At 37.7% G+C, this 27,616-nt stretch overlaps 1 protein-coding gene across 3 annotated transcripts in view; it reads left to right on the forward strand.

Moving 5' to 3' along the window:
- The first annotated feature begins 2 nt into the window (after positions 1 to 2).
- COG5 (component of oligomeric golgi complex 5) overlaps positions 3 to 27,616 on the forward strand; it is a 297,897-nt gene continuing 270,283 nt past the window's right edge. For 2 of the 3 annotated variants that reach the window (XM_049096361.1, XM_035701303.1), the window contains exons 1-5: positions 3 to 160; positions 4,572 to 4,711; positions 8,140 to 8,197; positions 13,707 to 13,761; positions 13,863 to 13,932. In XM_049096361.1, the coding sequence (XP_048952318.1) occupies positions 67 to 160; positions 4,572 to 4,711; positions 8,140 to 8,197; positions 13,707 to 13,761; positions 13,863 to 13,932 (417 nt within the window). In that variant the 5' untranslated portion in view covers positions 3 to 66. Of the gene's footprint in view, positions 161 to 4,571; positions 4,712 to 5,916; positions 6,014 to 8,139; positions 8,198 to 13,706; positions 13,762 to 13,862; positions 13,933 to 27,616 lie in introns of those variants that run through there. The other variant, XM_049096362.1, reaches the window with a different exon arrangement.

Consider the following 27,616-nt stretch of genomic DNA (forward strand, 5'->3'; position numbering starts at 1 on the left):
CATTGCGCGTCAGCACCTGGGCGGGGCGGGGCGTCCGCTGACGTCATCAGCCCGGCACCTGCCAACATGGAAGGTGGTGACGGCGGCGTCGCTGTGGCTGGCCACGGGGCTCTGGGCTGTGGGGCGGCGGCAGCGACAGTCCGGGAGCTCCTGCAGGACGGTAAGGAGTCTGGCTCTGTCCGGGGGGCGGGCCTGCGGGACGGTCCTGCTCCGCAGCTGGGCCCGGGCGGTGGACTCAACCCGTTGCTCTGCAGAAAGTTTTCCGGTCTCGACGTGACCACTCCCCCCGCCCGGCCCCCTGGCGCCCGGGAGCGGGCCGCACCGACCTGCTTCTGCAGAGGCTGGCTGTGCCCTTCCCTCCCGGGTGTCCAGCGGGAGCCTCATTCCTGGTTGCCCCTCATTTCGGCTCCACCCTTCCCGCGCCCTGAGGTCCTGGGACCGCCGTGCCCCGGTGGCCCGGGTTGACAGCCGCTGCCGCCGCCGCAGTTTGATGCGAGGAGGCGGCGTCGGATCCCGTGAAAAGTGACGGACCCAGAACCGATAGGCGACAGCTCGTAATGTCAGAGGGCTTCATCCTTGGGCAGAGTTGGACGCCTCCTCCCTCTGTGAACAGATTCTTGGGTTGCACAGGTGGCCCACTCGCAGACTTGGAGGCGACTTCGGAGCACTAGTTCAGGCAGGGATGAACCATATGTGTTGAATATAGCAGCTTATTGATAGTTTTGGAGAGAAGAAAACCCCAGGAAGTAAGTTAAACGTAGTATATTTGAGGAGCACATTAAATTGTGTTAATCCAGTGAACCTGCCACAAATCTCCTTCAGGATAAAGTTCAAGTTTCTTTTCATCTGTTCTTAATTTTCTTATTTTCTTTCCTAATCGCCATCACCTTCTACCTGGTAGTGACATAGTTTGTGTACTTTTTCTGCTGCATTATAGAACTGCTTTTTGTATTTTTTTTTAAGATTTTTATTTATTTATTCATGAGAGACACACACACACACACACACAGAGGCAGAGACACAGGCAGAAGGAGAAGCAGGCTCCACGCAGGGAGCCCGACGTGGGACTCGATCCCTGGGTCTCCAAGATCACGCCCTGGGCTGAAGGCCCCGCTAAACCGCTGAGCACCCCAGGCTGCCCCGCTTTTTGTATTCCACAGTTCATAAGGGTACCTTTCAAAAACTTACTAATCAGGTGGTTTTCTGAACAAAGTTGTGTTAGATTCTCTCGGTTAGGATCTCTGTCCAATGCATCTTCGTATCTTAGTTTAAATTCCATTTCGCCAAGTTTTGAACTCCTGATACGTGTGCATTTCCCACCCTCAAACAGCTTGCCATTTTACTAAGGGGAAATAGCTATAAAGGTAAGCATTATAATATAATGTTGCTGGGTAGCAGAATTGTGTACAAAGTCAATACAGAGGGGGATGATAACTGGGAGTGATTAGGGGAGTGTCAGGGAAGGCTTTCCAAATGGAATTGGTTTTGAAGTGTAAATAGAACTTCCCTAGATGAGGAAGTGGAAGAAACAACACATGCCAGGCATAGGTGTATATTTTATTTTAGTAGGATGCATTCTGGAATTGTAATCAGTTTTTGAAGGGCTAATAGTCCTTAATTCTGCCTTCTGTATTTTCCTACTTAGTTTACCATCTTCCTTGGTGATTATTTAAATCCTTACTCTTGCAGACCTCTCCTTTCAAGCTCAACAAATGACTTTAAACTTCCATGAAAAGAGATGTGAACTTCCTCCATTTCTTGCCATCAAACCTATAAACTAAGCCTAGATCTGTAATGTCTTTTTTTTTTTTTTTTTTAACCACCTTGTATTTTCCATTATAATAGAAGTGGCATCTCTGCTTCTAAAGACAGTCTTCCTCCCGTGCTCTGGATTTTTTTTTTTTTTCCTGTCTCAAGGACCAAGTCACTTTCATTCTACACCATTGAAATCTCTTTGCCAAGGTCTCTGCTGATCTCCTTGTAGATAAATAGATACTTTTTGGTCGTTATCTTACTTGAACTTGTAAAGAGGGTTTGACTCTTCGTAATACCTCTCGTGTGACTTCTGAGTTCTGTGCTTAAAAAATTTCCTAATTCTCTAAGTGCTCTCTTCTAGGTTCCTTTATTTTTATTTTTTTAAGTTTTGTTTATTCATGAGACACAGAGAGAGGCAGAGACATAGGCTGAGGGAGAAGCAGGCTCTCGGCAGGGAGCCTGATGCGGGACTTGATCCCAGGACTCCGGGGTCTTGGCCTGAGTTGAAGGCAGATGCTCAACCACTGAGCCACCCAGGTGTCCCTTTTTGGTTCCTTTAATTGCTTGTCTTCAGTTTGCCCGAATTCATTGGTTCACTACAACATTCCTAAAAAAACCAATTCTGTGTGTAACAGTGATTCACTATGTAAAGGATTTGCCAGGGTAGAGGATAGGATTGATAGGGTTTTGAGCAGATGCATAGCTGAAATAATTTGTGGGGCGCTTCTGATTTTCCTTCTATATGAATGAGACAATTGTAAAGGAGAAGCATTACATGATTCTTCTGATGGACAATCAAATCCTGAAATGCCAAGTCCAGTTTCCAGTATTCAGCCTTCATTGTGTTTGATCTTTGACACTACTACCCACTTACTTTCTCTAAACCATCCCTTGCCATTTTTCCTTGTCTTCTTTTTTTTTTCTCTCTGAATGCTCTTTAGTCTCCTTGATTGCTTTCATTTTCTCCATCTCCTTCGAAATTTTTGTTTTCCTCGCTTCTGAACTTCTCCATTTCCCTCTTTTTGTACATAGAGACAGAGAGAGAGAGAGGCAGAGACACAGGCAAAGGGAGAAGCAGGTTCCATGCAGGGAGCCCGACGTGGGACTCAATCCCGGGTCTCCAGGATCACACCCCATGCTGAAGGTGGCGCTAAACTGCTGAGCCACTGGGGCTGCCCTGTGGTCAGTTTTTTAAGATACCTACTTGTTATGTCCCCTGGCTTACACAGTTCCTGGAAATTTAACTGTTGACTCTCAGGAGCCAGCAGGAGCCAGTTCCAGCATACCACCGTGTGACTAATTCCTTTTCAGTCATCTTCCATGATGCCGCCAGAAACTAAAACACAAATGACAGTGCTGTTTCCTGTCTTTAACCTCAATGGGATATAGTCTAAACATTTGAGAAGTCATACCAGTCTCTTTTTAAACTGCTCTCAGTCTTCCTTTGGAACCTCAATTTTTTTTTTTTTTTTTTTTTAGAACTTCAGTTTTCTATTATTCTTGTCCCTTCTGCCCAGCACACACACAGTGTGATCTAGACACATTGACGTCGGCGGTGCCCTTATTTCTCAAAATATGCTATGGCATTTGCCGCCTCTAAACCTTCTTGGAGTGGCCTTCTTCACTTGGCTGCCTTGAAGAATCTTTAATCCTGAAAACTCCTTGGCAGACTGGAAGGAAATGAGGTTCCCAGAATTAAGGCCAAAGTAGCAGCTTTTCTTTCACTTTAAGAGTCATCAAGAATGAGTCTTTGCCCTTTGCAGAATGCTACTTCCAGCAGGTATATAGATGAATTCATCCATTCAACCTGTATGGAACACCTACCATGTGTCAGACGTTGTTCATGCTCTAGGGACATGGGAGTAAAGAAAACAAAGCCCTTGCTCTCATGGAGTGTACTTTTTAGTGGATAGAGACACTAGAAGTTTTCTTGTAAGGACTCTATTTTGTTGGTTAGTTTTATAATTTCTTCAGGGTGATCTTACCTGTATCTATCACATGGGTCAAAGATAGTGGTTTTATACCTACAGTGAGCTCACTTCTATGTAACTTTTTAACTCTTAACTCTATTTATCTTTTACCTACAGATTTTTGGGTTTCTGTACGGAAAGATGCCTTAGCATCTAGCATCACTTCTTCTTTGTGTTTATTAAGGCTGTGTTTTGAACATAGTCTCCCTTTCTACTTATTTCGCCCATATATCCCTAATTTCAGTAATATCTATAAGTTTGTATTTGCCTACTTCTATCATAATTCCAGAATCACTTTATTATGACAGCATTTGTGCATTGGAGATACAAGAGATCATAAATACCAAATATAGTGAATTGGTTTGTTGTCATTATCAGTGACCTTGTTTTCTTGCATTAAAGCCTGCAGTTAGTAGTTAATTTTTAACCTTCTACTTAATATGTTCCTTTTAACTCACTGGTAAAAGTTAACTTTTCGTAGTGTAATATAGGGGTTTATAGTGTGGGCTCTGCAGCTCGGGTGCCTGAATTAAAATCTCAGACAGGTTGGACAGGTTGCATGCCCTGTCTTCACCTGTCTCTTCATCTGTGAAATGGGGGAAACAATATTTGATAGTTCGAACAGAGTTGTGTGAGGATTGAATGAGTTACTATGTTTAAAGTGTGTAGGTCAATGCCTGGCCCACAGTAAGCTCTCTGTGAATGTTACCATTCCTTCTCATTTACAACAGTTCTCATGTATAAAAAGATTCAGAGTATGTTATCTATGATTATACTTGTTCTGTTGTGTGCTGTGGTTTATTGCAGTGCAATTAGTATTTAAAGAGTTTGCTTATTTTTTTCTAGAGTGTTACAGTGATTTTTTAAATGAAGACTTTGATGTCAAGACTTATACTTCCCAGTCTATCCATCAAGCTGTAATTGCTGAACAACTAGCAAAACTTGCCCAAGGAATCAGTCAGTTGGATAAAGAGCTACACCTACAGGTATTTCCAATCTTTTGGATCATCTGGCTTCTTCAGCCTACAGTGATAATTTATCACTTTGTAATCCTTTTATTATTTAATCTAAACATGTATTTAAATGAGGAAATGTGCAACTTAGGAGTGTGGCTTATTTCTCAAGGTATGTTTTTGCAAAGTTTTCCATAAACTACTTTTTGTTAGTTGAAAAAGGAACATACCCCCCTCTCCAAAAGTATTTGGACATCCCTTGTTTGCCCCACCTAATTGATGTGCAGTGACTATAGGTGGGTGAAAAATAGGAAGTCTTTGGTAAAAATAATAGCAAACAAAATTTTGGAAGTAGAACAGTGTAAGGGACGCCTGGGTGGATCAGTAGTTAAGTGTGTCTGCCTTCAGCTCAGGGTGTGATCCCGGAGTCCTGGGAATGAATTAAAAAAAAAAAATAAAAAAGAACAGTGAAAGACATATTGGGAAGTTCACATTGGCACTTCCCACTTTATGAACACAAAGTGTAACATTTGCTGAAATTCTAGAAAGTTGATAAATTTGTGGTAGCTAGAACACAGTATGGAGAATTAGGAGGTGGCTCTTTTTTTTTTTTTTAAGATTTTATTTATTTATTCATGAGAGACACACACAGAGAGAGAAGGAGACATAGGCAGAGGGAGAAGCCGGCTCCAGGCAGGGAGCCTGATGTGGGACTTGATCCTGGGACTCCAGGATCATGCCCTGGGCCAAAGGCAGGCGCTCAACCACCAAGCCACCCAGGCATCCAGGAGATGGGTCTTAATCTCAGCTGTGCTATTACCTTTCCTATCTGTTAATGTCTTTGAGTTTTGCTTTTAACAAAGGAAATCTATTAAATGAGTTGGAGTGAATAAGGAGGAACAGATGACAGTGGAAGATCTTAAGAGTTCCTTCCTCTTCTAAAATTCTATAATTTTATGGGGAGTTTTATAGTATACTTCCTGGTGTTGGCTTTTGTCTGTTGAGTAGGCACTTGACAAATATTTAAATGAGTGAAAAAATGCATGAATATATGGACTGTTTACCAGGAAACTTGGATCTGTTATAACATGAGACATGTTCACTTAAATTTTTTGTGCTGTACTTTATCAATCAAAAGAGTAGCTTAGGACTAGGATGACTTCTAGGATTCCTTTAACTTTATATATTATATATTATATGTTTTAACTATACATTTAATCGTATATTTTAATTGTCAGGATTTGCATTAGGCTATGAGGATAGAAGAATGAACATATTTTCCAGCTCTCCAAGGACTCACCAACCAATGGCAGATACAGACAGAAATAATGACAGGCAAGTGATGCCTGTTTTATTTAGACTAGTACAAAGTGTTCATAAAAGCAGGAGAGAATGCACTTTGCCTAGGGTTCTCAGGGGTGGCTTTTTCTAAGAGCCACCTGAAATTCTTTTTTATGGTTGGTATTTTCTTTCTTTTGCAGGTTTTTATTTAAATTCCAGTCTGTTAACTATGATGTATTATTAGTTTCAAGTGTAGAATTTAGTGATTCATCAGTTAGATACAACATCTAGTGTTCATCACAAGTGCCCTCCTTAATCTCCATCATCCATCCTCCCCCTTCTTCCCCTCCAGCAAGCCACAGTTTGTTCCCTATAGTTAAGAATCTGTTTCCTGGATTGCCTCTCTGTTTTTTTCCCCTATGCTCAATTGTTTTGTTTCTTAAATTCCACATATGAGTGAAATCATATGGTATTTGTCTTTCTCTGACTTAATTTGCTTAGCATAATACTCTAGCTCCATCCACGTCGTTGCAAATGGCAAGATTTCATTCTTTTTTATGGCTGAGTAATATGATTAGTATTTTCTTTTTCCTTGCATGCAGTACCTTCTTTGCAGAAATCAATAAAGACGAAAAATTTATTTAACATCTCTTACAGGGGACAAATTACACTTATAATAGTTTGGAATATAAAGTAGAGGCCTAGAATAAGATCTGAACCTGCTATAATTGTTTTTCTGCAGAAGCAAAATTGGGATAATGATAATTAAACCCATAAAAAATCTTTTTAAATATCATGTGTTGAGGTATGTATTAGTTGGAGCATAGGACAAGAAATAGAAACCACTCTAGGTATTTAAAGCAGGAAGATGTTTAATACTGAGGACTGGATGCTTCTGAAGTCAGTGGACTGAGTTGAAAGATCTACTTTCATAGATGCAGTGTGGAGGCCTAGAAACTCCAGCCATTACCTCCTATACCACTGCTGCAATTCTGCCTTGGGGTATCTAGTAACTAAATTCTAGAATGATTGATACGGCTATTCCAGCCATCTCTAAATTCTCAGGTCTCAGGACCTTGCTCATTACTAGCTGAAACAGTAACAGGAAGATAGCTTTCCTTTCCTTTCTGTCTTCCAGATCTCTTGAAAATTCATCCAGCTGGCTGAAGGGGAGTTTATGAAAGTGTATGTAGCTTTAGGATTTTCAACATTTCCAAAGTATTCTTCACACAGGAGAAAGGATAGAGAATTAAAATTAGTCTTGTTAAGATGCATAGATAAATTGATGACCATATCAGTGGACTGGGGAGAATTCAGACATACTCTGGCAATCTTAACAGACATAGGAGACTGAAAAGTAACACTTATTTTAGATGGATGTTAGAGAGAGGGACTTGATAAAATAAGTGATACCTGATATAGGACAATGTGGAGGTTCCAGTGAATGAATCCTTGCTGACTAGGAGCTTCAGTTTACAGCCTGGATAGGAAACTCCCTATTCATTGGAATAAAAAAAAGTACAAAATGATAAAGACTCTTGCATTACTCTAAAGATTTGCATGATTTCTTGATGTATCTAGGAATTTCTTACATGTGGTCTTTAACTCTTAAACTTTTTGGGTTTTTGATGTGGTCATTCACATTGCCCTAATTTTCATAAAAAAAAAAATCAGTCTTGCATGGGGATTTTTCACATGACCCTAGGAAACTGAAAGCAGAGAGATACTCAGGAATAGTTGGGTACTGACTCTACTTTATCTTTTCAGATTAGAATGTGGTCTTGATGATGCTGAATTAAGTTCAAGAACTAAGAGAACCTAATGTTTGAAAACATTCTTTATGGGAAAAGCATACAACAGCATGGCAAGAATTAGCCTGGGTTTTTTTTGTTGTTGTTGTTTTTGTTTTCTTTTAGTTTCAATTTTGGCACAACTCCCCAGGCTCCTTCCATTAGGAAAGCAAGGGGATAGTGAAAAGGCTGTGTCTTTTTTGGCTCTATGTCGAACTATAAGCATGTTTGTGTTTCTGCTAATAACTCATCTCAAGTATACCTTTATCACCTGTATACTTTTCTTTTGTGTTAGTGTTTGCGCCTTCCTGTATGGAGGGAGACCTTTAGTTCTACCTTGTGGCTATAAAGAAAAATACCTAATACTTACAGAAAATTCTTGATTTTCAGGTTGTTGCAAGACATGAAGATTTGCTAGCACAAGCAACTGGGATTGAGTCTTTGGAAGGTATGTTTCCATTAAGTAACTGTAAGTTAGATGGAGCTAGAGCAGGGATTGGCAAACTTTTACTGTTAAGGGTCAGATAGTAAATACTTTAGACTTTGCAGGCCATACCATTTCTGTTGCAATTACTAAACTCTGTGGTTGCAGAGTGAAAGCAGCCAGGTAGTATGTAAGTGATTGTGGCTGTGTCCCAACAAAACTTGAATAAAATTTTGTTGACCTTTGAGCTAAACTATCTGCATTCAAATCCTTGCTTTGTCACTTAATAGATATGTGACTGTGAACAAGTTATTTAACCTTTGTGTGCCTCCCTTTTATCTATAAAGGAGGAGTATTAAAATATTCCTGTATGGTGCTATTTTGAGGACTAAGTGAATTAGAAAAATGGTTAGGACAATCCTGGTGCATAGTTAGTGCCTCTAGAAAATTAACAGAAAATTGTTAATTAGCAAAAACATCAAAACCACCAGAGTGAGGAATAGTGGAAGTAGGCTTGAATATTTTTCTTATTTTTGGCTTTCTTTGAAACTTTTTCAATGAGAATATAATAGAATAATGAATGATGCATTGGAGACTCCTGTGGCTCAGTCAGTTAAACTTCTGACTCTTGATTTTGGCTTAGATCATGAACCCAGGGGATCCGACTCAGGGCTCCGTGCTCAGTTCGGAGTCTGCTTGAGATTCTTGCTCTTCCTCTCCACCTCACTCAACTTGCCTGTGCGCCATACTCTTTCTCTCTAAATCTTAAAAAAATAATAATAATAATAGGGGATCCCTGGGTGGCTCAGAGGTTTAGCGCCGACTTCAGCCTAGGGTGTGATTCTGGAGACCTGGGATCCCTTGTTGGGCTCCCTGCATGGAGCCTGCTTCTCCCTCTCTCTCACTCTCTCTCTCTCTGTCTCTCATTGATAAATAAATAAAATCTTTAAAAAATAATAATAATTGGGATTTTTTAATGAGCCTTACTATTTTTGATTGGCTAAATCCTTTTTTTTTTTTTTAAAGATTTATTTATTTATTTATGATAGACATAGAGAGAGAGAGGCAGAGACACAGGAGGAGAGAGAAGCAGGCTCCATGCCAGGAACCCGACGTGGGACTCGATCCTGGGATTCCAGGATAGCGCCCTGGGCCAAAGGCAGGCACTAAACTGCTGAGCCACCCAGGGATCCCTCCCTTTTTTTTATTTTTAGATTTATTTATTTATTCATGAGAGAGAGAGAGAGAGCGCGTGCGAGAGAGGCAGAGACATAGGCAGAGGGAGTAGCAGGCTTCCTGCAGGGAGCCCAGTGTGGGACTCTATCCCAGATCCTGGGATCACACCCTGAGCCAAAGATAGACGCTCAAGTGCTGAGCCACCCAGACATCCTGATTGGATAAATATTTTATGAATTTTTCATCCTATCTTGATTTAAATTCAATTACATGTTATAAATACGGAATATTTAAGTGATTTTCCCTATGTTGATCAAATTCTTGAGGAAGAAGGATATTACTTTCTGTGATGCAATATTCTTTAATGCTTCCCCTAGTATTTCTTTTTTTTTTTTTTTAATATTTATTTATTTATGATAGACACAGAGAGAGAGAGGCAGAGACACAGGAGGAGGGAGAAGCAGGCTCCATGCAGGGAGCCCGATGCGGGACTCGATCCCGGGGCTCCAGGATCGCGCCCTGGGCCAAAGGCAGGCGCTAAACCGCTGAGCCATGCAGGGATCCCCTCCCCTACTATTTCTTACACACTCAAAGGTATTAGCTTATTCTCAGCATGTATGCTGTTTCTCAGACATCCTAATGAAGAACTTAGTATTTGGGAGAATGATAGTTCATTACTTGAGTATTTAGGATGATTAGCAGACTGTTTTCTTGGGAAAACTCAGAAGCTTTAAGTACTGACCACTTGCAATTGGAAATTATTTATTTTTAATCTCATAATATTTTATGTGTTTCTGGAAGCAGTAAATATCCTGTTTTATTGTTGAATTTTTTTTAAACAAATGGTAAGTGATTTTTTCATTTGTCAAACCCATAAGAATGGCTGGTAGTACATTGATTCTGAGTGTATTTAGGTGTAGATGCATCATTGCAACAGAAATAGTTCTCATTGTGGTTTTCTTAAATGCAATTAGGTCTATAATGTGCTTATTTTTCCAAAATGCTTTTCAGTGATTATAATATTTAAAATAAATGGTTAGACTGAATTAGAATGACTGTCCATTGGATAAGTATATGAGGTACAAAGGCTGCCTTCTCTGAGTTCTTGTGATAATCTGAGCATCTTCTCTGGATTATTTGAACATAAAACATCAAAGTATGATTTAGTATTCATTTTGGCATGGTGTGGATTTCTAAGCACTTAATGTTGAAATGGCCGAAGAATAAGTGTTATCTGTATTTGGAAACGAATATTATGCCAACTTCTGCTTCGTCTGCATTTTTCCCCAAATATTTAAATTTTTTGCCACATAGGTAGTTTGGAATTACTTTTATTGAACCTATTTTGTTAAAAATTAACCCCTATTTGTTTTCATTCATTTATTCATTTAAATGTTAGTTGAGAATTTGCTAGGTTCCCAATAGCTATAACAAAGATAGAGTCCCTGTTCTTATGGCATTTAGAGATATATTTAATTAACCGTATTGTATTGAAAAGAGATGTCCTCATTCCTTCCTTCATTTGTTCACTCAAACAGTAACTGAGAGCTTTTTAGGTCCTGTGGACCTGGAACTATAGAAGTCACTGTTCTTATGGAATTAATGTTCTTCCAATGTGGGGAAGCAGACGAAATTCCCACATATGGGAAAATTCAAATATTTTTAAGTCCCATAAAGAAAATAAAATGGATGATTGGGTTAAGGAAAGGGAGCAAGGATAATCAGGGGAGGCCTTTTTGAGAAGATGACATTTGAGCTGAGAACTCAAATGGTAAGGTAGTAATTAGCTTGGGATGTACAAGGGGCAGAACGAAGGCCGGTATGAGGGGAATTTAATGAATGAAGGAAAGAATTATAGATGAGGTTCTTGGAAAAGAAGTTTGATTTTCATTCTAAATGCACTGGTAAACCATTGGAAGGTTTTTTTTTTTTTATTATTAGGGGTATGTTGTGTAAGATTTATGCTGTAAAAGCTTTTTCTGATGGCTCTGTAGGACAGTAGGAGTAGAATCAGGGGTATCAATTTAGAAGATACTAGAAGATTAGAGTTGAGTTGATGGTGCTCTGGATTAGAATGGTAGATGTGAAGAGAGGGAAATGGGTGGGATAAAATGGGGGCATAACTGATAGGGTTTGGTGATGGAGATGAAAGGGTAGAGGGGACAAAAGTCACCAAGTGTGATTCCCAAGATTTTAGTCTGAAAAATGAGATAAATGATGGTATAGGAAACTGAGATGGGTCAGAATGGAGAGGATTATAATTTTGATGGGGAAGGGTGGAACAGAGGTTATCTTGGGCATCTTAAATTTGATATGAGAAAGTTCGAGTCCATAGGTGTGTGTATGTGTGAGTGTGTGTGTGTGTATATACATAGGCAGGCAGGCATAGGTCAAATCTGTCTATGTAGATGTGCGTACATATGTGTGGATGTGTATGTATAAGATTGGTATTTTATTGAACAGATAGTATTTAAAACACCAGGATTGGGTGAAATTCTTAAGAGAGATGGTAGATGGAGAAGTGAAACTGGCTGAACATCAGATCTTGGAGGACTCTAGCAGAGGAGGAACTGCTAATGTAATAGGAAGAAGTGGGGGATCCTTGAGTGGCTCAGCGGTTTAGAGCCTGCCTTTAGCCCAGAGTGTGATCCTGGAGTCCCGGGATCGAGTCCCACATCGGGCTCCCTGTATGGAGCCTCCTTCTCCCTCTGCCTGTGTCTCTGCCTCTCTCTCTCTGTCTCTCAAAAATAAATAAAATCTTAAAAAAAAAAAAAAAGTAATAGGAAGAAGCCCAGGGAGTGTGACAACTTGGCACCCTAGAGAAAAAGAATATTGTTGGGAGAGAGTGGTGTGACTATGTTTTGAATTTCAGAGGATTTGAGCAAGGTAAAGACAGAACTGACAGTAGAATTTGGCACCTTGGGGATTTCTGGTGACCTCTATAAGATCTGTTTTGGTGGAGTGTGTATGAAAGTCTAATTGAGAGTGCCTTGTGGAGAGAATAAGATGTAAGGATATGATGATAACAAGCGAGAGCAGTTCATTCCTGGAGGTCTAAGATCAACGAATCATAAAACTAGCAGAAAAATGGGAATCTTCCGGTTGGATTCTATTGGACTAAGCCATACTAAAGCCTATTTGTACCTGATAATGTTTATTAGTTCTAGTATTACTTCATCTAATATATGACGGAGTTATAGAACTAAGTAAATAAACCTAAGTTTATTTAGAATACTATGTTTTTAAACTATGGCTATGCCTGTTAAATGTAAGAACTGAGTTTTAAAGAATGAAATTCAAAATAATTACAACTGTAATATTGAAAAGCTTGTTATCAGGTATGTAAAATAGTAAAATTAAGATCTATCTTCCTGAAAATACTCTTATAGTTTTGTAAAAAGTTAACCATCATGTTGTGTATGTGGAGAGTAAAGGTGATACTATCCTTACTATCCATGTGTATGATTTATCTAGCATATAATGAAGTTAACAAACATTCATTGCCATTGGAAGTAGTCTGATTTAGGCTCAGGTCATACAGTAGTGAATGAGAAATATACTTTCCCTAACCTCCAGGAATTTATAGTCAGTGAAAGAGTAAAACATTAAACAGATAGAAAAGCGGATATGTAATTACCTAATGGGATTAGTGCCATGAAGGAAATGTATGCTAAGGAAGGAAATAACAAGAAAATCTAAATTAGTTGGGGGATCTTTTAGTGATTGTTTCTGTTAAACTGAGGCTTTAGGAACAGTGGGTGTTTATCTAGTAGGAGCTTGGGGGTGCGGTGAGGTGTTGGAGAGAAAGTACACCATTTCCAGGTGGTGCAGGGCCCTGAAGACCAAGTTGTGGACTTCAGTTTTGACATGGAAGCAAAGGGGAGACCATGGAAGGGTTTTAGGGAATATTGTGCTACAGTTTACCCCTTTAAAGTGCCCTCAGGCTCCTTCTTTTGTGACTAGTACAATACGTGAACATGAAACTTAGCCATTGTAAAGTATGTAATATAGTAGCATTAATTACATTACAGTGTTGTGTAGCCATTACTATGTGGTTCCAGAACTTTTTAATCACCCAAAGTGGAACACCCTATGCTCCTTATGCAGTCACTCTCTATTTGTCAGACTTCTTTACTGGAACAAGGATTGGAGGAGGGGGCTAGTTAGAGGCTTTAACAATAGTGCAGGTAAAAGATACCGGTTGCTTAGGTTATGATGGTGGCAGAAAAAAAATGGAAATTTTTCTATGGGTATGGGTATATATATGATTTTTTTCTTTTAATATATATATATATATTTTGCCCGATTGGAGCCCTTGTAAATTTGTAAAGTAACGAAAGCTGTTATGTTTTCCTAGGTGTTCTTCAGATGATGCAGACAAGAATTGGGGCTTTACAGGGAGCTGTTGATAGGTACTGTTGTTCATTTTGTAAATAAGTGGAGTAGAAAGAAATTTGACCATTGATATTTTGAAGATGTTTTTATCATTACTCTTCTCTTTTTTTTTCTTTAGGATGAAAGCAAAAATTGTGGAACCATACAATAAAATAGTAGCCCGGACTGCACAACTAGCAAGACTTCAGGTGGATTCTCACTTTTCATTTCTTATACTTTATTATTCATTTTTTAAATAAGTGGACAAATTTCAAGAGAATGAATTCTGAGGAAATAAGGGTATATGAAAGCAAAGGGGGAAATACTAAAGAACTTTAAGATACCCAGGTTGTGGTTTGTTTGTTTGTTTGTTTGTTTGTTTTTGAGAGGGTGGGAGAGAGAGAGACTCTTAAGCAGGTTCCATGCCCAGCGCAGAGCCCAACATAGTAGGGGGAGCTTGATCTCTTGACCCTGAGATGGTGACTTGGGCTGAAATCAAGAGTCGTTTGATTAACTGAGCCACCCAGGCACTCCAAAATACACAGTTTAAAAGAATGCAAATCTAAACTATTGAAGTGAATTTTCATTCTTAATATGACAGTGGATAATCATTTACTAACTTACTTAGATTCAAATTATTTGTTTGATAGGGAACAGGAAGAAACCTAACATTTATGCTGTGCTCAAATGTAAGGAATCCAAAATTCTAACTTGTTCTAATAGGAGTATTTGTGCATTTTGGGGGAAATTTGATTTTTGACCAGAATTTAGTGATTTTTGTGGCTGTTATTTTTCTGTTCCTCCCCTTTCCTTTTGGGACTATAATTACACATGCACTAGGCATCTTAAGACTGTCTCATAGATCACTGGATTCTCTGTTCATTTTTTTCCATAGTCTTCTTTTCCATGTGTGTTTTGTTTTGGATAATTTTTATTGCTTTGTTTCCAAGTTCACTAATTATTTCTTCTGTACTGTTTAATCTGCCCCTAATCTTGTTCAGTGTATTTTTCATTTCAGACAGTTTTGTTTCATCTGTAGAAGTTTGATTTGGGCCTTTTCTGTAGTTTTCATTAATCTACTTAACCTTTTGGACATATGGAATGTTATTAAGATAACTATTTTAATGTCTTTGCTAACTTATAGAGTGTGCCAGTCATACCATAGTCTAGGTTCAGAACATTTCCCATCACTACCAAAAAGATGCCCCCAGGTGTGTTGGCCATTGTCTTTATTTCATTTGGGCTGCTAGAACAGAATATTATATAGACTGGAGAGCTTATAAAATACAGAAATTTCTTTCTCACAATTCTGGAGGCTGGAATTCTGAGTCCCTGCCTGCTCATGTTCTAGTTTAGGCCCTCTTTTGGGTTGCAGATAATCATTTTCTCTTTTAATTTTTTAAATTAAGTTTTTAATTTTAATTCCAATATACCTAACATAAAGTGTTCTATTAGTGTCAAGTCTACAATATAGTGATTCAACAATTGTATATATTACTCAATGCTCATCATGATTAGATAGTCATTGTTGTATTCTCAAGTGGCAGACAGGACAAAGAGAGATCTCTGGAGTCTCTTTTACAGGGCACTGATCCCATTCATGAGTTGTTCGCTTTCATGACCTAGTCACCTCCCAAAGGCCCCACTTTCTAATATCATCACATTGGGGGTTAGGATTTTAGCACATGATTTTTTTTTTTAATCGTTTCATTTTTCTTTTTTTCATCATGTTAAGTGTACTGTTTAATCCCCATCACTGATTTCCCCCTTCTGCCCACCTCCCTTCCCTCTGGTGACCATCAGTTTTATATAATTAAGAGTCTATTTCTTGGTTTCTTTCTCTCTTTTTTTTTCCTTTCCTTGTCTATTTTGTTTCTTAAATTCCACATATGAATGAGATTATATGGTATTTGTCTTTCTCTGACTGACTCATTTCATTTAACATTATACTCTAGCTCCATCCATGTTGTTGCAAAAGGCAAGATTGTAACCTTTAGTCTGTTCCAGTTGTCTCTACCGATTCCCACTCCCAGTTCTCAGCAGCCGCTCATCTGTTTTCTGTCACTATTGATTTGCTTTTTCTGGTCAACATTTCATACAAATGGAATTGTACAAGATAGAGTCTTTTGTGTCTGGCTTTGTTCACTTTGCCTAATGCCTTTGAGGTACATCCATGTTGTAGAATGTCTTCGGTAGTTCATTCTTTTTTTTTTTTTTATTGCTAAATTGTGTTCAGTTTTATGGATGTAACACATTTTGTTTCACCAGTGAATGGATATTTGGATTATTTCTAGTTACTTGCTTTTATGAATAATGCTGCCATGAACATTTGCTTACATGTATTTGTGTGGACCTGTGCTTTCATTTCTCTTAGGTAGTTTTCTAAAAATGGAATTGGTAGGTTGTATGGTAGGCTTAATTTTTTAAGGAACTGCCATATTGTTTTCCAAAGTGCCTATACTATTTTATATTCCTATCAGCAGTGTAGGAGAATTCTAGTGTCTATACATCCTTACCAACACTTTTTCTCTCCTTTTTGATTATGGGCCTTCTAATGGGTGTACAGTGGTATCTCATAATTTTAGTTTACAGTTTTTTTTTTTATTTTTTTTCTATTTTTATTTATTTATTTATTTATTTTAGTTTACAGTTTTTACATGACTAATGATGTTGAGTGTCATTTCATATGCTCATTAGTGTTTCTTCTTTAATTAGTCTATTCATATCTTTTAAACATTTTAAAGTCAGGTTATCTTACTGAGTTATAGTTTTTTTATTGAATAATAATTGACACAAAATGTTACATTGGTTTCAGGTGTACAGCATAGTGATTCATCACTCTGTATATTATACTGTGTTCACCACAAATGTAGCTGACCTCTATCACTGTATAACACTATTATAGTACCATTGACTGTATTCTCTATGCTATACCTTTCATCCCAGTGATTTAACTCATTCCATAACTGGAAGGCCATACCTCCCACTCCTCTTCACTAATTTTGCCCATCCCCTCACCTCCCTCCTGTCTGCTGACCATTGCTGTGTTTTCTGTATTTATAGGTCTGTTTCTGATTTTTCTGTTTATTTATTTGCTCTTTTTTTTTTTTTTTTTTTTAGATTCCACATATAATTGAAATTATATGATATTTGTCTTTCTCTGTTTGACTTATTTTACTTAGCATAACACACTCTAGGTCTACCCAAATTGTTGCAGATGTCAGGATTTCATTCCTTTTTATGGCTACATAAATATTCGTGTATGTGTATGTATACATACCACATCTGCTTTATTCATCTATCAGTGGATGCTTAGGTTGCTTCCATATCTTGGCTATTTCAAATAATGCTACAGTGAAAATGGGGTGCATATATCTTTCTGAATTAGTGTTTTTGTTTTCTTTGAATAAATACCCAGTTAGGAGTTGGGTTGTTTTTGGGTTTTGTTTTGTTTTGTTTTTACATATTATGCTACAATATATGATTTGCAAATATTTTCTCCCAGTAAACAATATGTTTCCAGTCTGTGGCTTGATTTTTCATTTTTAGTGGTATCTTTTGAAACAGAAAAATTGTAAATTTTGATGAAGTCCAAATTATCAAATTTTCTTTTATAGATTGCTAGCACCATTACTTAAGAACAACTTTTCCTGTTGAATTTTTTTGTTGCCTTCATAATAATTAACTTTATATGTGTGGGATTATTTCTGGACTCCTTACTCTTGTCAGTTGATCTAATTTTTTGCCTTTATAGTAATATACTAGTCACTCTCTTGATTGGAGAAGGATACTATTTTAGTATCTTTGCAATTACATATGAATTTTAGAATCAGCCTATCAATTTCTATTAAAAAGCTGATTAGGATTTTGATTGGAAATGTACTATATCCATAGTATAGCTTGGGGAGAATTGACAACAATATTGAATCTTCCAACTCATGAATGTGGTGTCTTTACATGTATGTAGGTCTTCCTTTATTTCAGCCGTATTTTTTTTTTAATTTTTATTTATTTATGATAGTCACAGAGAGAGAGAGAGAGAGAGGCAGAGACATAGGCAGAGGGAGAAGCAGGCTCCATGCACCGGGAGCCTGATGTGGGATTCGATCCTGGGTCTCCAGGATCGCGCCCTGGGCCAAAGGCAGGCGCCAAACCGCTGCGCCACCCAGGGATCCCTCAGCCGTATTTTATTTCAGTTTTGCTAAATTTACCTTTAAATGTTTGGTTTTGTTACTGTACTAAATGGAATTTTAAAAAAAACTCTGTTTTCTTATTGTTCATTGCTTTTTTATATAGAATTGGTTTTTGGAAATTGACCCTATAAAGAAATAATGAAGGTTTTTAAGATTGAGTTTTCTTTTCATAAAGTTAGCAGACACTGTATGACTTAATGCCAATATTGTTTGAAGATAATATAGATAAGATAATGAGGGATTGATAATTGAGCAGCTCTAATTTTTGGTAAGCCATCGGAACATTTCCTGTGAGAGAGATTGTGTTAGTGTTGGTAGAGAATACAAAGATGGGTGGTTTGGTACTTGTTTTCAAAAAGTTTTCATCATGGTTAAAGGAAATATGAAAGCTATACTAACTTTAATGTCAAAATAATAAGCATTCAGAGGAGAGAGAAAGTATATGCAGTTGGATTATTTTATGAAGTGTTTAATGCTTAAAAAATAGTATTTGAGATGGGCTTAAAGAAATAAGCTGTTGGGGATCCCTGGGTGGCGCAGCGGTTTAGCGCCTGCCTTTGGCCCAGGGCGTGATCCTGGAGACCCAGGATCGAATCCCACGTCGGGCTCCCGGTGCATGGAGCCTGCTTCTCCCTCTGCCTATGTCTCTGCCTCTCTCTCTCTCTCTCTCTCTGTGACTATCATAAAAAATAAATAAATAAATAAATAAATAAATAAATAAATAAATAAATAAAAAGAAATAAGCTGTTGGGATCCCAGGTGGCTCAGTGGTTTAGCACCTGCCTTCCACCCAAGGCGTGATCTTGGAGTCCTGGGATTGAGTCCCACATCAGGCTCCCTGCATGGGGCCTACTTCTCCCTCTGCCTGTGTCTCTGCCTCTCTCTCTTTCTCTGTGTCTCTAATGAATAAATAAATAAAATCTAAAAAAAAAGTAAGCTGTTGACAGCTTTGAAGTACATCTTTAAAAATAAATGCAGTTAAAAAAATAAATGCAGTTAATAAGGGTTTTAAAGAATAGGTAGGATTTGGGTATGCTAAAATGAAAGTAGGCAATTAGAAGAATGATCTCTCTCTCTCTGTGACTATCATAAAAAAAAATAACAGGCATGAGGTGGAGGCTTGTAGGGCATATCCAGAGAATGACAATGAAAGTGTGCATTAAAAGGATTAACTCCAGCCATTTCCTCTTGTCCTTCTTATTACTTCTATCAGCCTCCTCCTTCACTAAAAACAGATCTGGTTCAGTTATCTTTTTAGTGAGAGTCTTTACATCATGGTTTCTGGCTTTAGTGCCCATAGTAATCCACCCACTCATCCATCCATTGTTCTGTCCTCACTCTTTGAGTTTCTTTTCTTTTCTTTTTTTTTTTTTTTTTAAGATTTTATTTATTTAATCATAAGAAACACAGAGAAAGAGGCAGAGACACAGGCTGAGGGAGAAGCAGGGTCTCTGCCAGGAGGCTGATGCGAGACTTGATCCCAGGACTCTGGGATCATGCCCTGAGCTGAAGGCAGACGCTCAACCACTGAGCCACCCAGGCGTCCTTCTCTTTGACTTTCTTAACTCCGTTTATGATCTTCATCTGAACTCTACCTGAGCCATCTACACTCATGATTACACAATTCACCTCTGAAATCCAAAACTCTTATGGTCTATTTTCTTTTTTATATCTCCCCTGATTTTCCAATTTACCCCAGATCTGTTTGTTTGTTTGTTTGTTTTTTTTTTGGAATAGCTGTATTGAACTATAATTCACGTAAGTATACAACTAAATTTTCTCCACATACTGCTACCTCTGGCTCTCCGAATTTGGTCTGTAACTATACGTTTCTTTGTCTTTCCCACCTAAATCTTATTCAAGCTTTTTATTAAGTAATATATAAATTATAATTAATTTTTTAGTCTGAAATTATATCTTTAACTTTTATAGGTATGAGTTAGAGCTGCTGTTCAGAAAAAAAATGTTTTTATATTCGTTTATATCATATTTGCCATCTTTAGCTAGAGTTATCATTACTATCTTCTGATTCTTGTGTATTTTCTTGTAATACTGTGACTTTTCAGTTGTTAAAAGACCTTTAATGTTTAGATACAAGCACAAAATCTATTAAGAACCTAACAGGAAGTGTTTAATGGGTTAGGCTTCTGTGAGTTGGACAGTGTTGGTTTGGTCTGTAACACAGGTTTGTTATGCATTGCACTTACATTTTGACTTCAATATGAATACTTCTGATAGAATTTTAATATCTGGGGGTTCTCTTGAATGAAGAATTTACATCACCTGTATTTTATTTTAGTTTTTTAAAAGATTTTAAGTAATGTCTACTCCTAACATGGGATTTGAACTTAGAAACTTGAGATCGAGTTGCATGCTCTACTGACCCAAGCCAGCCAGGCATCCCTCATCACTTATATTTTAGAAATTTCTAGTTTGTCTTTTAGGTTTATTAAATAGTAATTCATTAACATTAAGTAATCTTATCGCTTTAAATGTTTAGGGATTATTTATGTAAATAAGTTAAAACTTAAAACTTACAAATTCAAGAAATTCTATTGCCCCAGACATTTAAACACTAATTACAAACTTACTTAACGAAATTCTTTTTTTAAATCAATTATTTATTTATTTTAAATCAATTAATTAACATATGGTATATAATTAGTTTCAGAGTTAGAATTTAGCTATTTATCAGTTGCACGTAACAGTCAGTGCCTGGGGCACCTGAGTGGCTCAGCCGATTAAGTGTCTGGCTTCACCTCAGGTCACGATCTCAGGGTCCTGGGATGGAGTCCTGCATTGGGCTCCCTACCTAACAGGGAGTCTGCTCTGCCTCTTTCCACTCATGCTCTCTCTCTCTCTCTCTCTCAAATAAATGCAATCTTAAAAAACAAAACAAAACACCACCACCCAGTGCTTATTATATCAGGTGCTCTCCTTAATGCATAGCACCCAGTTACCCCATTCCCCCACGTCGTCCCCCCAAAATCTTTCAAACATTAAAAAAAATAATAAATTGGGGGACACTTGGGTGGCTCAGTGGTTGAGTGTCTGCCTTCAGCTTAGGGTGTGATCTGGGATCTGGGATCAAGTTCTGCATCCAGCTCCCTGCAAGGAGCCTGGTTCTCCCTCTGCTGTGTCTCTGCCTCTTTCTCTCTGTGTCTCTCATGAATAAATAAATCTTAAAAAAAAATTAAAAATAAAAATAAAAAATTTGATATATTTTCTTTAAAAAAATAAAATTAAATTAAAATTTTAGTTAACATACAGTGCAATATTGATTTCTGGAGTAGAATTCAGTGGTTCATCACTTACATACAAGACTCAGTGCTCATGATAAGTGCCCTCTTTAATACCCATCACCATCTAGCCCATCCCCCACTACCTTCTTCCATTAACCCTCCGTTTGTTCTCTGTCATTAAGAATCTCTTAGGTGGATCCCGGGGTGGCGCAGCGGTTTAGCGCCTGCCTTTGGCCCAGGGCGCGATCCGATCGAATCCCACATCGGGCTCCCTACATGGAGTCTGTTTCTCTCTCTGCCTGTGTCTCTGCCTCTCTCTGTGTCTCTTATGAATAAATAAATAAAATCTTTAAAAAAAAAATCTCTTAGGGCTTGTTTCCCTCTCCTTTTTTTCTTTTCCCTCTTCCCGTATGTTCATTTGTTTTCTTTCTTAAATTCCGCATATGAGTGAGATCATATAGCATTTGTCTTTCTCTGGCTGACTTATTTCACTTAGCATAATACACTCTAGCTCCATCCATGTCATTGCAAATGGCAAAATTTCATTCTTTTTGATGGCTGAGTAATATTCCAGTGTTTGTGCAGGTGTGTTCGTGTATGTGTGTTTGTTTATCTACCACATCTTCTTTATTCATTCATCAGTTGATGGACATTTAGGCTCTCTCCATAGTTTGGCTATTCTTCTTCTTCTTCTTCTTTTTTTTTTTGAAGATTTTATTTATTCATGAGAGACACAGAGAGAGGCAGAGACACAGGCAGAGGGAGAAGCAGGCTCCCCACAGGGAGCCTGATGCAGGACTCGATCCCAGGACCCTGGGACCACTCCCTGAGCTGAAGACAGATGCTCAACCACTGAGCCATCCTGGCATCCTTTGGCTATTGTTGATAATGCTGCTGTAAACATCAGTGTCCATGTATCCCTTCAAATCTGTATTTTTGTATTTTTTAAGATATCTACTGGTGTAATTGCTGTAGTTCTATTTTTACATTTTGAGGAACCTACATACTGCTCTCCAGAGTGGCTGCGTCCATTTGCATTCCCACCAACAGTGCAAGAAGGTTCCCTTTTCTCCATATCCTTGCCAACACTTGTTGTTCTTGTGTTAATTTTAGCCGTCCTGACAGGTGTAGGATAGTATCTCATCACGGTTTTGATTTGTATTTCCCTGATAAGAGATGTTGAGCATCTTTTCATGTGTCTGTTAGCCATCTGGATGTCTTTTTTGGAAAAATGTCTGTTCATGTCTTCTGCCCATTTCTTAACTGGGTTATTTGTTTTTTGGGTATCAAGCTTGATAAGTTCTTTGCAGATTCTGGATATTAGTCCTTTATTAGATATATTGTTTGCAAATATCTTTTCCCATCCTTTTAGTTTTGTTGATTGTTTCCTTTGCTGTGCAGAAGCTTTTTATACTGATGAAGTCCCAATTTTTCATTGCTTTTATTTCCCTTGCCTGTGGTGGTGTGTCTAGTAAGAAGTTGCTACGGCTGAGGTCAGAGATTTCTGCCAGTGTTTTTTTCTAGGACTTTGATGGATTCCTGTCTCACATTAAGGTGATCTTTCATCTATTTTTAATTTATTTTTGTGTATGGTGTAAAAAAGTGGTCCTATTCCAGTCTTCTGCATGTTGTCCAGTTTTCCCAACATCATTTGTTGAAGATACTGTCATTTTTCCATTGGGTATTCTTTCCTGTTTTGTTGATTCGTTGACCCTATAGTTGTGGGCCCACTTCTGGATTCTTTATTCTGTTTCATTAACCTTTGTGTCTGGTGTTGTGTTATGAAAGAAATTGAAGAGGACACAAAGAAATGGAAAAGCATTCCATGCTCATGGACTGGAAGAACAAACATTGTTAAAATGTCTATCCTGCCCAAAGGAATCTACACATTTAATGGCAATCCCCATCAAAATACCACCAACATTTTTCACAGAGTTCGAACAAACCTAAAATTTATATGGAACCACAAAGGACCCTGAATAGCTAAAGCCATTCTGAAAAAAGAAAAAACTGGGGAAGCCCGGATGGCTCAAGTGGTTTAGTGCAGGCTTCAGCCCTGGGCCTGATCCTGGAGACCCAGGATCAAGTCCCACATCAGGCTCCCTGCATGGAGCCTGCTTCTTCCTCTGTCTGTATCTCTGCCTCTCTCTCTCTCTCTCTGTGTCTCTCATAAATAAATATATAAAACCTTTAAAAAAAAAAAAAGAAAAAACTGGAGGCATCACAATTCTGGATTTCAAGTTATGTTACGAAGCTGTAGTCGTCAAGACAGTTAATACATTTTATTAAATGCTTTAAACATCTTCAAGAGCATATTGCAAAAATATACTGTAGTGATTACATTCAGACCAAGCCTGGTAACAGAAGCGCAAATACTATCGATTAGTTTTTTTGGAATAATTATCTTCTTAATCTTATTCCATTTTTTTTCTTCTTTAGTACTGGTTTTTTCCTTTAGGATTGTAAGAGTCTTACAGTATCTAAACAAACAAAAATTTCTATCTCAGATCAGCAGTGTTCTTCAGTTAATTTATTTATGGTTATGGCATGGCACCTGGTTTAATAGTCTAAGGTGATATAGCCTCATTAGCCTGAGGCCCTTAATTAAGTTTCACTTATTACATCGTATGATTTTTATTCTTTGCATTTTGTTTAGATTGTGCATTTTTAAAACTTGGTGTATTCAGAAATATTTTTAGTTTTGCCTATCAATTGTATCATTGCTTGTATCATTGTTATGTAGATTGACTTTGTTGAAAAAAACAAAAAATGTATCTTAGCATATGTCATTATAATTAACAGATTCATCTAAAAGAGTTATCATCTAGACAGGAATTGGCAAACTTTTTTTGTAAGTGGCCATGTAGTAAATATTTTAGGCTCTTGGGGTACTATATCTCTGTTGCAACTATTCAACCAAGTTGTAGTGGAATTGGTTGTATTTCGATACAATTTTATTTACAAGATGAGGTGGAAATTTTATTTTTGGCTCTTGGTTGCTAATTTTTGTTCTGTACAGTGTAGACCTGTTTTCTTTGAGACATTCAGTTAATTAATCAGTTTTAAATGGGATCATGACCTAAGCTGAAATCAGGAGTCAGCCACTTAACCCACTGAGCCACCAAGGTGCCCTATCTTCTAATTAATTTTAGTTGCTGTACTCCTGTTGATGCTCAAGCTATCAGTTTGATTAGTTGGAATCTTTTCAAACTGGCTCTGTTTTTTCAGGGAGCCATTGTGATTTTTTGGAAGTATCTTTGTTCTTCGGGGATTACAGAATGTTCTAGACCTATGCTGATGCTTTTTTCTGGAAGAAACAGGATTAACTAACTGCTGTTTTTGTTTTTGTTTTTTTTTTTTAAGTAAATAATATTGTAAACCAGAATTTAAATGTAGGGGAATTTATGTGAATTGATGTTGTTAGCAACTTTTTGTGATGTGCCTAGGAGAAGTTATTTTTTAATGCTCATTAACTCACATTGATTTTTTTTGTATTAACATTGAAAAGTTTGCCATCTTAATCATTTTTAAGTGTACTGCTAACTATATATGCACATTGTTGTATAACAGATCTCCAGAACTTTTTCCTCTTGTAAAACTGAAACTCTGAAAGCCTTAAATAAAAATTTCTCTTTCTCCCTCCTGTCTTCCCTCTTGGTGCCTACCTTTCTACTTTCTGTTTCTGTAATTTTGACTAGTTTAGTTATTTATATGAACAGAACATTCAGTATTTATCCTTTTGGTTTATTTCATTTAGCATATTGTTCTTGGGGCTCATCTGTGTTTTAGCACATGGCAGGGTTTCTTTTTTCTTTAAGAATGCATAGTATTCCAGGACACCTGGGTGGCTCAGTGGTTGAGGGGCTGCCTTGGGCTCAGGAAGGATCCTGGGACTGAGTCCAGAGGCCCATATAGAGTTCTCCATGGGGAACCTGTTTCTCCCTCTGCCTAGGTCTCTGCCTCTCTCTATGTCTCTTATGAATAAATAAATAAAATATTTAAAAGAGAAAGAATGCATAGTATTCCATTTGTGTATGTGGACCACATTTTCTTTGTTAATCCATTGATGGACATCAGGGTTGCTTCCACCTCTTGACTTTTATGAAGAATGCTGCAATGAACATGGATGTGCAAATATCTCTTGAAATCCATCCTTCTTTGAATTGCTTTGGAGATATCCCCAGACCACATGGTAATTTTATTTTTAATTTTTGTGGATCCTCCATCCTGTTTTCAGTAGTGGCTGCACCAGTTTGCATCCCCACCAGTAGTACCCAAGGTTTCCAGGTTTTCTGCATCTTCATCAGTACTTTTTATTTTCTGTTCTTTTGGTATTGGCCATGCGAATGGATGGGAGGTGGTATCTCATTGTGGTTTTGACTTGTATTTCTACTATGTTGAGTGATATGGAGCATCTTTTCATATGCTTGTTGGCCTAAGTATATCCTAGGAATGCTATTGCTAAGGTTATGGGATTTCTTATCTTTAGCTTTATTATGTAATGCCAAACTATTTTCCCAAATAGGTATACTCATGCATACCAGCAGTATATGAGTTGGCATTAGTTTGTATCATTGCCAACATTTAGTGTTGTCAAACTTTTTAATTTTTGTCAATATTTTGAGTGTGTGATGGTTTCTGTTTCGATTTTCAGGAATTACCAAAGAGACTGAATACCTGAGATAAGTTCTCGCTTGTGTGTTTCACATATCCCTTTGTGCTTGTTTTTCTCTTTCTTTATAATATCTAGAGGGATAGAAGTGAAATTTACCATTTTTTCTTTTAGTGTTGGTGTTTAGTTTTGTTTTGTCTTCTTTAAGAGAACTTTCTCTACCCTGAGCTCATGAAGATATTCTGTACTGTTCTTTGTCATATGTTTTGGTCTGTAATATACCTGAAATTGTTTCTAAGTTTACTGATCTATTTTTTTTAATTTATTTTTATTTTATTTTATTTATTTATGCTAGTCACAGAGAGAGAGAGAGAGAGAGGCAGAGACATAGGCAGAGGGAGAAGCAGGCTCCATGCACCGGGAGCCCGACGTGGGATTCGATCCCGGGTCTCCAGGATCACGCCCTGGGCCAAAGGCAGGCGCTAAACCACTGCGCCACCCAGGGTTCCCTACTGATCTATTTTTTAAAAGTGTCTAATCTGCTGTTATTTCCATCCTTTGTATTTTTGATTTTATATAATGTGTTTTTTTATCTCTAATATATTTTTTTAATCTTTCTTTTCTATAATTTACTTCTTGAACACATAGAGTATACTTACAATAGATATTTTAGTATTTCAGTCTTCATTATTTCTGGGTCCATTTTTTGTTGACCTTTTTTCTCATTATGGGTATTATTTTTTTACTTATTCATAAGCCTGGTAAGTGAGGACTGGTTTTGATTCTTTGTTAGTGCAGAGCCAGAGAAGCCTTTGGCCTAGGGCTAATTTATAGTTTAGTCCTAAATGTTTATTGCTAGGTCTTTATACTGTGAGCTCTGTGAATTGTTTCAATAATTCCTTCCCTGTGTTTCCTCTTATACATGTATAGATTGGTACTTGTGGCCATCCTTGCAGATAGCCACAACCTCTCCTTCCTGTCCAGTTCCCTGTCCATAAATTCTAGCTTTTCTGGTTCTTCTGAAGTCTGATCTGTGTTTCCTCACTGTGAAGAGACGGTCATGTTCTGTTTCTCTTCCCTTTCCCTTTGCTGGGCCCTAAAAATTGTCTCCCAGCAGTAAACTAGGATAGTTAAGTTCTTTTTCTTTTCTTTTCTTTTTTCTTTTCTTTTCTTTCTTTCTTTTTTTAAGTAATTTTCTAGTTTTAAGTAATCTCTACATCCAACATGGGGCTTGAACTCACAGCCCCAAGATCAAAAGTCACATGCTCTACCAACAGAGCCAGCCAGGCGCTCCCAAGTTCATTTTCTTTCTTCCAGAGATCACAGTTCTGTGCTATCTGTTGTTCAGTGTCTGGAAATAATTTCATATATTTTGCTCAATTTTCTAGTTGCTTAAGATGGGAGTGTAAATCCAGTCTATCATTCCATCATGTTAGAAGTTGCTTTCAGTTTTAGAGCATGTAAGTCACCTGCACGTGACTTACATAATAAAATACATAATAAATAATATGACTTACATAAATAAAATCTTTAAAAAAAATTCACCACTTTAAAGTGTATTTTTAACTGTAAAGTGAGTGGTTTTTACTGTTTGCACAAGATTATGTAACTAGCGTGTCTAATGTCAAAACATTTTCATTATCCTGAAAAGAAACTTTATGCCCATTGGTAAACACTCCCCTTTACCCATTCCCCACCGACTCTCCAATCTGCTGTTTGTCTCCATGGAATTGCCTGTGCTGGACATTTCATTTCACACATCACACATTTTGTGGCATTATTTGTCTGGCTTCTTTCACTTAATATAAATGCTTTCAAGGTTCATCTTTGTTGTAGTATGTTTCAA

The sequence above is a fragment of the Canis lupus genome, chromosome 18 (genome assembly GCF_003254725.2).
Source record: "Canis lupus dingo isolate Sandy chromosome 18, ASM325472v2, whole genome shotgun sequence".
In the NCBI taxonomy this organism is placed as follows: Eukaryota; Metazoa; Chordata; class Mammalia; order Carnivora; family Canidae; genus Canis; species Canis lupus.